Source organism: Rhinolophus hipposideros, assembly GCF_964194185.1.
Source record: "Rhinolophus hipposideros genome assembly, chromosome: 23".
In the NCBI taxonomy this organism is placed as follows: domain Eukaryota; kingdom Metazoa; phylum Chordata; class Mammalia; order Chiroptera; family Rhinolophidae; genus Rhinolophus; species Rhinolophus hipposideros.
In genome coordinates, this window is record NC_138069.1 from 38,982,529 (window position 1) to 38,995,744 (window position 13,216).

A 13,216-nucleotide genomic window follows, 5' to 3' on the forward strand; every position below is an offset into this window, starting at 1 on the left:
CCTCGAAGGAGCTCCTGCTTCCTAGTGAGGCACACGCGCTCCTTGTCACAGATCTCCCTCCTGTTGTCAGCCGTGAGCCTCTTCATCGCCAGCTCCAGGTCCTCCTTCTGTTTGGCGAGGAAGTCCCGGTCCTGCGGGAGGGCGGAGGCCAGACCTTCCCTTAGCGCCGTCTCGGCGCTTATTGTGCGTCTTACAGAAGAAGCAAAGCCATCAGGGTCACAGAGAAAACGGACAAGAGCAAACATACAGAGAGGACATGTAAGAGAGACTGAGAGACATGTCAGCCAGTTGTGACGTGGGCTTTGGTTGGACCCCGATTCAAACAACAAATTGTAAACAAAACTTTTCAAAGCAGATAACTGGAAATGCGAGTACTGACTGATTGCAAACATGTTGTTAAGCAACTATTGTTAGACGTCTAAAAGTTTGACGTGCACTCATGGGATTGTGGTCGATTTTTAGAGATGCTTGAGATCTGCACACTCGTGTTCATAGCGGCAGCATTCACAGTAGCCAAGGGATGGAAACAACTCACGTGTCCATGGACAGAGGAATGGAGAAACAAGATGTGTATATACACACAGCGGGATATTGTTCAGTCTTTAAAAGGAAGGGAATTCTGACACATACTGCCCCATGAATGAACCTTGAGGACATTGTGTTAAGCCAAGGAAGAATACTGTATGACTCCTCTTATCTGAGTTCAAATTCATAGAGACATGAAACAGAATGGTGGTTGCCAGGGGCTACACGGAGGGAAAATGGGGGTTTAGTATTTAATGCGGACAGTTTCAGTTTTGCAAGATGAAAAGAGCTCTGGAGATGGACGGTGGTGACGGTTGCACAACAATGTGAATGTGCTTACTGCCACTGAACGGTGCACTTAAAAAATGGTTAAGATGGCAATTTCACATTATATCTGTTTTACCACAATTTAAAAAAAAGCGTTTAAGAGCCCTTTCCCTGTTATAATGTAATAATCTAGCAAACGGGTTTTAAGGCTGAAAGTCTTTCATAGTCTGGCTCTACCCTAATTTATTTAGCCAATATGTGACAGGTTGTTTCCAGGTTCTGTTTTCGGTAGTGCTGCTTTTCACACTCCGGTAGCTCAATGTCCGTGAGCCTCTGTGATGATCAGTCCTCACGGTTAGTCTCTAGACGCAGAAAGCCCAGGCCACAGTGTGTGCACATTTTTGAGGCACTCAATACAATGGCCAGATTGGAGATGAGCTAGGAAGCTACTGCAGCAGTTCAGGCAAAAGATGACAGTGGCCAGGGGGTCACAGATGTGGACGAGTTGATGGATCCAGAGAATTTGGAGATAACAAAAAACACGCTTGAGGAGGTAGGGAAGGACTGGACGGAAAGGAGGCGTCGGGCCTGCCGTCAGGATGGAGGATGGCGCCCCCTCCAAACACGAAAGGACCAGGTCTGGGAAATCATGGGTTTCAGTTGCCAAAAGATGCCAAGTGAGCAGATGGATGTGCTGGGTTGGTCAAGGAGAGGGGCGTACCAACAACCCTCAAACAAGGCAGGAGGCACTAAAGGCTTTGGGAGAGGCGATGTGAAGGCTGGCGTGTCCAGAGAAGGGAGAGCTCGCTTCCAGCTGGAGTGAGGGCAGTCAAGGAGGACTGCGTGGGCGAGGTGAGAGTGGGGATGACAAGAAGGACGGGCTGGATTCGGGAATTCAGAGTAAGAGATGGGCATTCGCGGGGCAGGGCATAGCCAGAGGGGCGCGGTCACCATCAGGGTCTCAAACCTGGGACTCCCCAACCCCTCTACCCCAAGTGAGGGGCAAGGACTCACAAGAAACTGCTTCTTCTGTGCGTGCTCCTCCATCTTCTGCTTCAAGCTCTCTTTCCGCTGCTGCCGGGGCAGCTTTTCCACCTCGTTCTTGACCTACACCAGAGACAGCAGAGAGTGGCCGGGTCAGAGTACCTCCTCGCGCTTCCTAAACACTTAAGTCTTCAACCCCAGAACTCCTGGGCTAGGGCAACCGAAGACGAGGCTCTGCTTTCGAGGCAATGCCCCCTGCCCTGCTCTCACCAAAGCCACTCTGACAGGTGGCACCTACTGGTCCCCTCCTGACTGCTGCTGACTCTGTTTCCAGGCCCCCCAGCGGACAGGTGCTGTTTCTGCTGCTTGGTATCCATCCCCCTCCTCCTGATGACAGCACCTCAGTTTCCCTTAGGGCAGCATTTCTCAACCCTCTTTTGTCATTACTGTCCCCTCAGAAGCTGTTTTAGACATCTTTTTTTCTAATCACCCACCCCGATGAAATATTAATCCTGCAGATGTACTCTCAGTCTGTTAAACCATTATGATACCTAAGACTGTTTTAATCCCTCGGTGGTGATATCACCCCAGTTGAGAAGGCATGCTTAGGTCACCCCTCCTCGGTTCCTGGGGTTCAGGTGGGGCTGATGGCCAAACCCCATCTGGCTCTAGGCTGGGTATATGACCCAGGCTGTCAGTTAGTACACTCTATGCCCTTGCCTCGGACTGGTCCAGAGTGAACATGTGACTGTCACTGCGCCAGTGAGAGCTTCCAGATGTGTGCTGGCACTAGTGCTAAGCTACTCTCCAGGAGGATGTCGGCCAAGGGGCCACCCTGGAGGGGTCTGCCTGAGACAGTCAATACGGAAGCAGTGCCACCCACATGCTGTCTATAAGGGACCGACTTAGGTGAAATATACAGGCAGATTTAACTGAAAGGATTGTAAAAGATGGGCTGGCTATGAGACAAAGTAGACGTCAGAACATGGAGTATTATCAGCAGTAAAGACATTACATAAAGATAAAAGGAAGGGTCAGTTCACTAAGAAGATGACAATTTTAAATAAGAAAAGAACTTCAAAAACATGAAACAAAAACTGAAAAGCAGATAAATTTCCAATTACCGTTGGAGACATTAATACTCCTTTCTCATAGCCAATAGAACAAATGGATGGAAAATTAGTAAAGCTACATAGATGCCCTAAACAGCACAATTAAGTTGACCTACCTGATATTTACAGAACACTCCACCCAACAATATACATCCTTATACAAACCAAGTATAAAAACAGAAATCTATAACACTGAAAACAGAAAATCAATGAAACCAAAAGCCATTTCTTTGAGAGGGTCAACAAAATGAATAAACATTTAGCCAGATTGACAGAAAGAGAAGAGAGAGAAGGAAGAGAAGACTAGGACACAGATTATCAGTCTGAGGGATGAAAGTGAGACCATCACCATAGACCCTACCATTATCAAAAGGATAGTAAGGGAACACCATCAACAGCTGTATTCCAGGAAATGTAACCACTTAGATGAAACAAACTCCTTGAAAGAAGCTGTCACTAAAACCAGGCCCAGATGATGGAGAACCAGACATACCCGGACGTGAGCTTTGCAGGTAAATGGCTCCCAAAACTACCTGCTGCTGAGACAAGATGGAGCTGGGGTTTCGATCCCTTGCAGCCAAGAGGGTCCCAGTATTCCTCGGCCCCAGCCTCTGCCCAGCACACGCTCACCTCCTTCTTCATGAGTTTGAGCTGCTCCTGGAACCTGGCGTAGTCCCGCTCCTGCTCCAGGCGAATCCGCTTGGCCTCGTCTCGGCGGCGCACGGCGTGGTCTTGCTCCATCTTCTCTACCTGCTGCTTTTGCTGGCGCTCCAGGTTCTCCAGCTCAGTGTCAAAGAACTTCTTCTTGGCCTGGAAGTTGAGGGGAAAGTCAGCAAAGTCACTTTATACCTGGGAGGGTGTTGGGGGTAGGATGGGGAGAGCCCAAAGTTTGATCTCAGAACTGGGCTTAAATCCCAACTCTATCATCTCTTTACTGTGTGACCTGGGACAAGTCACTTAACCTCTCTGAGTCTCCATCTTTTCATGTGCAAAATGGAGACCAGGCCGTCTACCTACAATGTTCTTGTGTGGTGCTCCGCACAGGTTCATCTCCCTCTAGAGATGCTCCTGTGTGACTCGGAGGAGCGTGATGACTTTCATGGGATTCTGAATTTACAAGTTAATGCCTAATGAGATCCGGAAACCAGGGGAATTGGGCAACTGTGAATTACCCCCCACTGCCCAGTCATCCTGATTTGGCACCTTCTGCTTAAAGAAAACATGGAGGCAGGAAGCCCCAAAGGGCCATATCTTTGCTCACACTCACGTTGATTTCTTGTTCAAAGCGCTTCTGCATCTGCTCCAGCTGCAGCTCATGCTTGCTGCTCAGCTGGCTCTGGTTCCGATGCTCTTCCTTCTGGAGCAGCCGAAGTTCTCGGAGTTCCTGGCGCCTAAATGGTTAAAAGATGGGGACATTTCAGTCCGAACGTGGCCACAGAGATCACGTAACTCATAGCTCAGGACACAGAAGGTTAGAGCAGGTTGGACCGTGGAAAAGCACCACGCGAGTCTGGGGCAGAGGCCTGACTGAAACTCAGGCTCACGTGACACTTACGGACAGATAGACATTAATAATTTTATGGTATACAGAATACTTACAAATCAGTAAGAAAAACGGGACTGGCCTAATTTTTAAAAGCAACACAGAACATGAACAGACATAAAACAAAGGACAAAAAATTTTTTAAAGAACCTACATGGATATGAAATGCAAATTAAAAATACCATTTTGATTAACTAAATGGGTGAGAATACAGGAGAAATTGGTACTTTCATAACCTGCTGAGGTGTAAACTGGTACAGCATTTCTGGAGGACAATTTGGTAATAAGTTTATGCCCCTTGAGATAACAGTCCCCATTCTGGATATTGAGTCTACAGAAGTTTTCATAGATGCACAACAAAACTGATTAAGAATATCAGTAACAATGCTATTTCTAACAGTACACACTTGGAACCAACTTAAATGTCCATCAACATAGGCCTAATTATATTAAAATACATCCATCTGATGTAATTTTATACAACCAGTAAAAAAATCAAGTACTAGAAGATATTTACTTACACAGGAAAACATTGATTAAAAATGCAACAATTCTTTATGTACAGATACGGAATGATCTCTAAATGAAAAAAGCAAGATGTTGACGAGTCAGTCTATTATGGGGGGGAAAAATGTATGTCTGTGCCCATGTATGTGTTTCTGGAAGGATTATACCATAAAATAGTAATACATGTCTGGCAGAAAAGTGAAGAGATTTTTCACTGTTTACCCTCCTTTTCGAGTTTGGAACCATGATATTATGTTACCTATTCAAAATGTAAATACAATAAAAACTTGACCTAAACCACACAGCACACCTTCATTTTGTAACCTGTATATTGTCGACGTGTGTGTGGGTGTGGGTGTGGGTGTGGGTGTGGGTGTGTGTGTGTGTGTGTCCTCACAGAAAATACTGGCCAGATGAACCCCAAAGTGCTACCTGTGTCACTTCTGAACAAATCCATTAAAAATTGGTAGGTATCCTTATATAATCAGAAAAGAGATTAAAACGATGCCGGAAGAACGTGGGCCTCCTGACGGCATGGGGGTGCCCTGGCAGCCTGGGCCCCGCGTTCTAGCAGACCAGTGTCTGCAGGCTGCACCGTGGCCGCCCTTCTGTGAGGCCTTCCTCGCAGCTCTGTCTGAGGAGGTAGCGCTTTCATGGACCTGCCAGCCAACAGCTGCACGACGACAGGCCAGCACACTCTCTGGGGACAGAGGGACCTTGTTTGCCTCTTGGCTCTGCCAGCTTTCCAGCTGGCTGCCCTCAGGCGCCACTCAGTCTTCGCAGGCTCCTGTTCCTGCACCTGTAAAATGGGGCAGATAACCTCTACCTGTCAGGTTCTGTGAGGGCCAAGTGGGAAGATACCTGCAGTGCCAGCCTGGCACACGGCAAGCACTCCCCAAGTGGTTAAGTCCTTGATGGTAATGAGAAGGCAGAGCCAAAGGCTGCCCAGTCATGGGAAAGGCCAGGGACGCTTTGTACAGTCAGAAGCTTCCAGCTGAGCCCCTGCTCTCTGGGAAGAGAGAAGGCAGGAGGCGGTTTCCAGAGTAGTAACAAAGAAATGGAAACCCTGACTCAAGAGAAAGAGACTTAGAGAACTGATCAAAACAACAAAGGAATACAGAGGGTAAGCAGCCAGGTTCTAACATTACCTCCCTGCTCACCTGAGTTCTCACACAGGAGGCAGGCAGACACAGGCTGGTGTCTTAGAAGGAAAGACCCAGCACCAGCCATTTTAGGGAAAAATAGAAAGAACTCTGACCTCCAAGCCTCAATCTGGGAGAGTGACAGTTTGGTCACATGGTTCAAAAGCGTGAGTGTGACCCAATCCTCCAGCAGTGCCTAGATCCAGGTGTGACGAGGGCCGTGGGCCAGCTGGGGAATGATGAGCGCCTGTGCACCGCGCCGTGCAGCCCATCGGGTTTACCGGCTGCCCAGAGCGCAGGACCACGGCGGGCAAACGAGAAAAGCCTGTTCTCCCTGCGAGCACCTCGCCTGCGCCTCGGACACATCTCAGCTTCTGAACCTGAACAGCACAGCCTCCTGCTCGGGAGGAGGGTGCGGGCCCCAGGCCAGGCCAGAGGGCATCGCTTCTAGGTGGGGTGTGGAATTCTGCAATTTCAGCCCCAGGAACCTGAACTGCCCCGAAGGGAGATGACGGAAAGCCAGCCGTTGAGGTCTGAACCTTGAAGAGTACAGGTCACCTCCCAGGTGACCACTCAAACAGAAGGTGGTGTCATCCGCCAACAGCAACCATTCCGTCTCCAGCACCCCAGCACCTCCCCCACCCACACAGATGAGGACACATATGTGCACGTGTGTGAGCGTGTGCGTACACACGCAGAAACGCCCCCAAAAACTGCCTCTCATCTCCCTGCTTCCTAGAGAGAAGTGGCCCCAAGGCATCCAAAACTACTTCTTTGTGGCTTTAGAATATTTGTGCTTTTTAAAAATATGAATGTGCTCAGTGTTCTAGAAATGTTCTCCAAACCAAAAATGAACTTTCCCTGTAAAGGCCTGGCCCCTTTACAAGGGAGCTCTGTGGCTCCGTGACTGCTGAGCCCCCACCCGGCACCCAGCAGCCCCCAGGAAGCTTCCTGGCCGGCAGCCTGGCAGAATCCCCCAGACAAGCCCGGTTACAACCTGGTGACCGGGGCAAGCGACTGACCTGCCAAGAAACGGTTTCCTCGTTTACAAAATGGTGGAAATAGGTTCTCCGTGAGGAGGGCTGTTCAGGGGCCCGAGCACCTTACAAGTGCAGAGATGGCTCCTAGTAGACAGCTTTGCCTCCCCCTCATCCCCAAACCCATCCCTCCCAGTTTCATGGGTCCGGCCTCCAAAATGTATGTTAAATCCAACCACTGTCCGGGATGGTCCATCTCCCTGCCCACCGGTCTCACCCCCTCTACGGCCCAGACCCAAGCTAGTCAGTCTCCAGTTCCACTCTGGCTGGAATAAAATCCACACTTCCACCCCCACTCAGAGGCCTACGTGACCTGGGCCCTACAGCCTCCAAGAACCGTACCCCTTCCCTGCCCTGCTGACCTTACGGTCCGCACTCCAGCTCTGTCCTCTCAGTTCCCTGAACAAGCCGAGTGCCACCCCTCTGTGCTCCCCCAGCTCTGTTCATGGCCGGTTCCTCTCACCGTCCAGCTCTGCTCAAGGGGTTCCCTCGGAGCAGCCCCCTCACCCCCGCCCCACCAAGCCCAAGCGCTCACTGTATCACCCATTACTTCCTTCAGTTATCTTTGTGCGTCAGGTGTTGGCCCATGAGGTGTAAGTGCTACAAAGCCAATGGCCTCAACTGTCTGGGTCACCACTGTGTCCCCCACCTGGCGGGCGGACACATGTTTGGATGGATTGGAACGTGCAGAATATCAGGCACAACCAGTTTCCTTTTGTCTCCTTGACCATCACTTCATGCTGCCAACCCCATCCCTCTCACTGCACGCGGCCCTGTTAGTGCCCTCCGCAGTCCTTCCCGCGCTTGCCTGAGAAATCGCATCTCCTCATCCTTCTTCTCGTCTTCGCTGATGATCTTGGACGTGGTGATGCTTACCTCTACGCCGTCCACCACAAACTTGCGTGTCCTCTTGAGGGTTTTATTGTACAGCCTTGAGTCCTGGCAGAGGGAAATCATGAGGCAAATCTCAGCCTTTCAGCTAAGAATCCACGGGTGACATGGGGAATGGCCCACAGCCCACCCCCCAGCCTCGGCCCCGCCCAGGGAGGACATGGCTGTCCGCTGTCCCCTTGATTCAAGCTTCTCCATCTGGGGGCCTGAGTGTGTGAACGTATCCCTTTTCCCGTCTCTGATCTGGGCCTTCACACACTAGCTAGCAGCACTCGCACACAGTTCGTGACGTCAGAAGGAGCTGGGTCCTAATCCTCCCTCTGCCACCTACTGGCTCTGCGGCCCTGTCCTGTCCAAGTCTCCGCTTCCTAAACTTGTCAGAGGAGGAGATAAACAGTACTTGCCTCTCGGTGGTTACGAAGGCTCAGTGAGAACACGCATGGGTGACGTGTAGCGCTGCACCCAGTTCACGGCAAGTGTTCGATGCTTCGTATTTATTTCTGACACTGATTTCAGACCACACTCTTTGGTCCACAATGCCAAAATCCAAAGAGCCCGGAAAAGCAAGCTCCTAACTGATTCGGCAGCCAGACCCGCTCTGAGCGGAACTGCACTGGCAGCCACGCCCGTCTGGAGGCACCGTGAGTTCACAGTCTTCACCTTTACTTGTGAATACTCACCCCTTTCACATGCGATTGCGTGCAGAGTACTGCCAGACTCCTGCAGGTGTTTGCTACCCTGTGACAGTTCTCCACCCTGATTCGGATGAGGGCCTGTAGGCCTGCCCTGGAGTGCTCGTGGCATCACCCCCCTCTGACCTTTCAACTGGCTTCCAAGGCCCGCGCTGGTGTAACCCAGCCCTGCTTTTCCAACACTGCCCTGGGGTGGGGGGCAGAAGGCGGGGGGCCAGCATGGCTCCCCACAGCACGCCCTCCAAGTCTGCTCTGACTCCCAGCTCCTGCTCAGTCGACACCCAGGGTCTCTGGACAGCCACACCCGACTCTCATCTCCCTACAGCATCCAGCGCCCAAGTCCTAGGACTCAATTCAAGATGGGTCGGATGAGCCATGAGGAAGGGAGGCTGGCAGGAGTGTGGCGCAGAAGAAAGGAGCCCTGGCGCAGCCCTCACACTAGAATTGGTCATGGGGCCCCCGGTCCCCAACGGGACAGGCTGCTCCTCACGCCAGGGGTGCTGACGCAGCCAGTGGACTCTTATCAGGACAGCCGTGTTCCCTGACTCCCTGCCAGTGGGCCAGCAAGGAATGTTCTCAACACCCTCGAGAAGAGGCGGGGGAGACCCTGCTCTGGGTGGGCCGGCTTTTACTGCTTTTACAAATTACTTTTTTTCCCCTCTTTTAGTGTCTTAAGAAAAGAAGGAACAGGACGCCTGTCCTAAGGAAGATGGTGGGATGATTGGCCCGGATGCTAATTATACATAAAAGCAGCTCTCTAAGCCTGTCCTGGGGCCTGATAGAACCGTTCTTTCTTTCTGTCCCCAAAGCTGATTGTGCTAGCCGGCTGCTTCTGCTCCTTTCGCTCCCTTTCAGTTAGCAAATATTTTTGAGTCTCTACTGTGTGTTTCTCAGCGAGTAAATGACTGAAGGAAAAAACAAAAAAATACAGTACCTTCCCTAAAATCGGCTTTGGTTGCGGATGGAACCCTCAGTGTGGCTTAGGTGACCAACGGTGAACTGAAGAATATCCCAGGATTTATCAAAGCGGGCAGGGGACAGGGTCAGCCCCTGCCAGCCCCCCGAGAAGGAGGTGGCCAGAGCCCCCAGCAGGAAGGCAGAACAGCAGGCAGGGTTCAGGTCACAGTCTGGGGTCTGACCAGCTCCTCACTTCCCATCTAAGCTTCTGTCTGCTCATCGGTACGTCAATGAAGGAATGATGGCGGGGCCGCCTTCATGTTTTTTGCAGCACCAGGTCGTCAGGCCCAGTGGCCTGTGTCCCCATTTCCAGAAAGGCCACTGAGCCAGGAGAGAGCCTGGAGCCCACTCCTTTTCATTCAATCTACCAGTCACCAGCTAGACCACATGGTGACCATCAAATAAGAGAACTTCCACATCTACAATTCTCTCTCCCAAATTTCACCAGGGTCTTTAACCAAACCCAATTGAAATGGAAACCCAAACCAACCATTTGACATGACTGAACTTGGATATTTTGGAGATTCAACTAGGAATGAAACGAAAAGCCCTTTAAAGGAAAAGCAGTCCTCGTGAGCCAATTAGACTCACAAGGCAGCCACTAAACACTTTCAAAAACCCAAACGGAGCAGCTGAACGGCCTGCAGCTCTCCTGTCCAAGCCTGTGGCACAAGACGTGGCATTACCTTGATGGACAGAGAGCCCGTCTCTCGGTTCAGGGCCAAGTCAGCGGAGAGGGAGGAGCCGTAGTCCATGCTCTCGGAGGTGGAAAGGCTGCCACAGTCCGAGTTCCTCTTGGAAGGGCATGGAGACAGCGGGGCAGGGAGCTCCAGGCTGCCATTGGCCAGCGTCTCGCTGCCCAGGGTCTCCAGGGCACTGCTGTTGGGACGGCTCTGGCTTGTCTTTTGGGACCGGATGGCGACTGGATTCAGGTCCCCACCCTGGTCAACGACTTGCTTCTCCTCGGATACCGGAATTCTGGCATTCATTGACACGGGTCGGGACTTCCGGAGGGGCACGGGCACAACTAGGCTATTTTCATTTCCAGGGGCCACATCAGGGGGGCTGGTGGTTTGGAGGCATCTGTTTCCAGAGGGCTCACTGGGCCCATTCACACTGTCCTGAGGCTGGCCTGGTGGCAGTGGGGTGAAAGATGATTCCTGGAGAAGCTTGTCAGCATCGAGGCTCATCCGATTCACCTCAGAAGGGTGGGGAGTGTGGTTCCCCAGAGGCTAAAGGGAAAGAAAAAAAACAGTCAAGGCCACGCTGTGGTATGGCCAAGGCAAGAGGCAGAGACACAGTGCAGTTGGAAAGTCAAACAGCACACGGTGAAATGGGCCAAGGCCGGGGCGGCCGAGAAGGCAGCTCTTTCCCAGAAGTCACAGTCCTCAGCACTCCCGCCCGCCAACCAGCGATAGGACTACTCCTTGTTTTGAGGAGCAGGAATCTCCCGATTGTCTCTAAGCTTACTTTAATGTCTGTTATTCCTCCTAGGAGTGGAGGCGACTGGCCAGCTGGGCAGCTCGTGCCTTGCCCAAAGGGGGCAGTGGCTACTTGGCTCCAGTAATTACGACAATGAAGGGAAATGGGTCCCCTGTGGCCAGACCTTCCAGTTTTTCAAGACAAGCCAAATTCTGGATTTTTACATGGCAGCTCCTGATTTTTAGATGGCAACTAATTCAAGTTTTCAAAAAACTGCATAAAAGCCAAATCAAACCTGTCCGGAGGCTAGATTCAGCCTAGCAGCCACTAACTTTTTAAAGTTTTGTTTGTTAGAGCTTTGGGGGGGGGTTGCAAAGTACTGGAAATGTTGCTATTATGAAACAGGACACCCACTTCTCTGGATAAAACATAAATGTCCAGCTTAATGAATAAAGCGGGCATTCATGTGGCTGCCTCCCTGAGTAGGAGTGGGACACTACCCACCCCAGAGACCCTCACCCATGTGCATGCTTGGGTGACTGACAAAATCATTATCCTGACTTCGATCTTTATGAGCTGTAGGTTGGTTTGCCTGCTTTTAAACTTGATATTAACGGACTCACACGGGACATGTTTCCTCGGGTCCTGATAGCCACTGGTGTTTGACCTTGGATATAAAAGCTTCCAGAAGCAACTCTAATCCACCTTCTATTTAACAGCCAGAGTCCTATCATCCCCATACCAACACCCAGCCCCTGCCTCACAAGCTCCACGGCACCATTTGGACAGCAAATGTCCCCTCCTGGGACAGGCCCTCCTCAAACCGTGAGACCAGTGACGCGACAGCGGCAGCTCAGAACAGGATCCAGCCTGCAGACGTGTTTGCCTTGGCTCAAATGGCTGTACATTTTGTTTAATTAGTTTTTATTTAAATTTAAATTCAGCCAAGTGCTGGAGCTGCAGCTGGGTTACGAATGTGCCAGGGTCCCCTGGACACTCAGCAGCCAGGCAGGGTCTGGGGTGGCCGGACCTCTCGGCCTGTCGCCTCCGGTCACATGCAGCCTTTATGTGCACGGACCCCGCAGCACACTGCAAACACGCTCCTTCTGTATGTGAGCCCAACAGGAAAGAGGCTGGGAAGCAAGTGTCAGCCACCAACTTTTAAAAACTGGAAGATCTCATTTGAAATTGAGATTCCCGGTGTTTTCCTGAACACTTATTCCATCCGGCCAACACGACATGTGGCCTCAACCTGGCCCACCTGCCCTATGGCCTGGGAGCCACGACCTCTAAGCTGCGGAGGCATGGAAAGGACTCCTTCCTGCGCCTCCAGGGCGTCTCCCCCCCGCCGCCGAGGCCCGCAGGTCCCCTTGCTCCCCAGCAGCTGCTCTTCTGGGCCTTACAGAGGTGGCAGCCACGGCGTCCTCCTCTTCTCCCTCATCTCGGCCATCTTCAATCTCCTCCATCACCTCTGCCTTGGCCTCGGCCACCAGCTCCCGCAGAGCCTTGTTACTGGTGACGCTGTTGACGAAAGGGTGCTGAGGGGACAAGACACCTGGATTAGAACCACTTTGGGATGGGGGGGTGAGGAGGGCAAGCAAAGCTGGGGGAACATGAACTCAGGAAGGGAGACCCAGGGCAGCTCAGAACGTCCCGTGTGTGATAAGAGGGCAAATGCCGACTCTGCCGCTCACCAGCTGTGTGACCCTGGGTATGTCACGTCCCTCTCTGAGCTGCAGGCACCTCACCTCTGAAGAGAGGAAAATACCACAGGCCCAGGGAGGTCATGACGCGATAATGGACATGGACGTGCGCAGCCCAAAGCAATGTCTGGGGCAGTTTGGGTATTTATTTTCTGTTTTACAGGTTTTAATGTATGTTTTTTCACTGAACTATTCAGTGAACTATTACTTCCCTGAACTATTACACACAGTAAAGTCCACAAATATGAAGCACAGGGACCCTTCCTGTATTCCTCATATGCACACACCAGTGTAATCACCCGGCTCGAGACGGAATGTCTCCGCCACCTGGGAAAGGTCCGTGCCCCCGAGTCAAATGTACACCCCACCGCTGCCTCGCTCAGACTAGTCATGCCTGCCCTCTCACTCCGTGTAAACAGAATCACAGTGTCTTT

The 13,216-nt window shown here is 51.5% G+C and overlaps 1 protein-coding gene across 1 annotated transcript in view; it reads right to left on the reverse strand.

The window, feature by feature from the left end:
- Positions 1-13,216, reverse strand: part of STK10 (serine/threonine kinase 10) — an 87,819-nt gene that overhangs the window by 16,330 nt on the left and 58,273 nt on the right. The window contains exons 8-14 of the mRNA XM_081035503.1: positions 12,483-12,617; positions 10,344-10,889; positions 7,926-8,056; positions 4,156-4,279; positions 3,519-3,698; positions 1,807-1,899; positions 2-131 (exon numbers count right to left, since the gene is read on the reverse strand). Coding sequence (XP_080891629.1) covers positions 2-131; positions 1,807-1,899; positions 3,519-3,698; positions 4,156-4,279; positions 7,926-8,056; positions 10,344-10,889; positions 12,483-12,617 — 1,339 coding nt within the window. The remainder of the gene's footprint in view (position 1; positions 132-1,806; positions 1,900-3,518; positions 3,699-4,155; positions 4,280-7,925; positions 8,057-10,343; positions 10,890-12,482; positions 12,618-13,216) is intronic.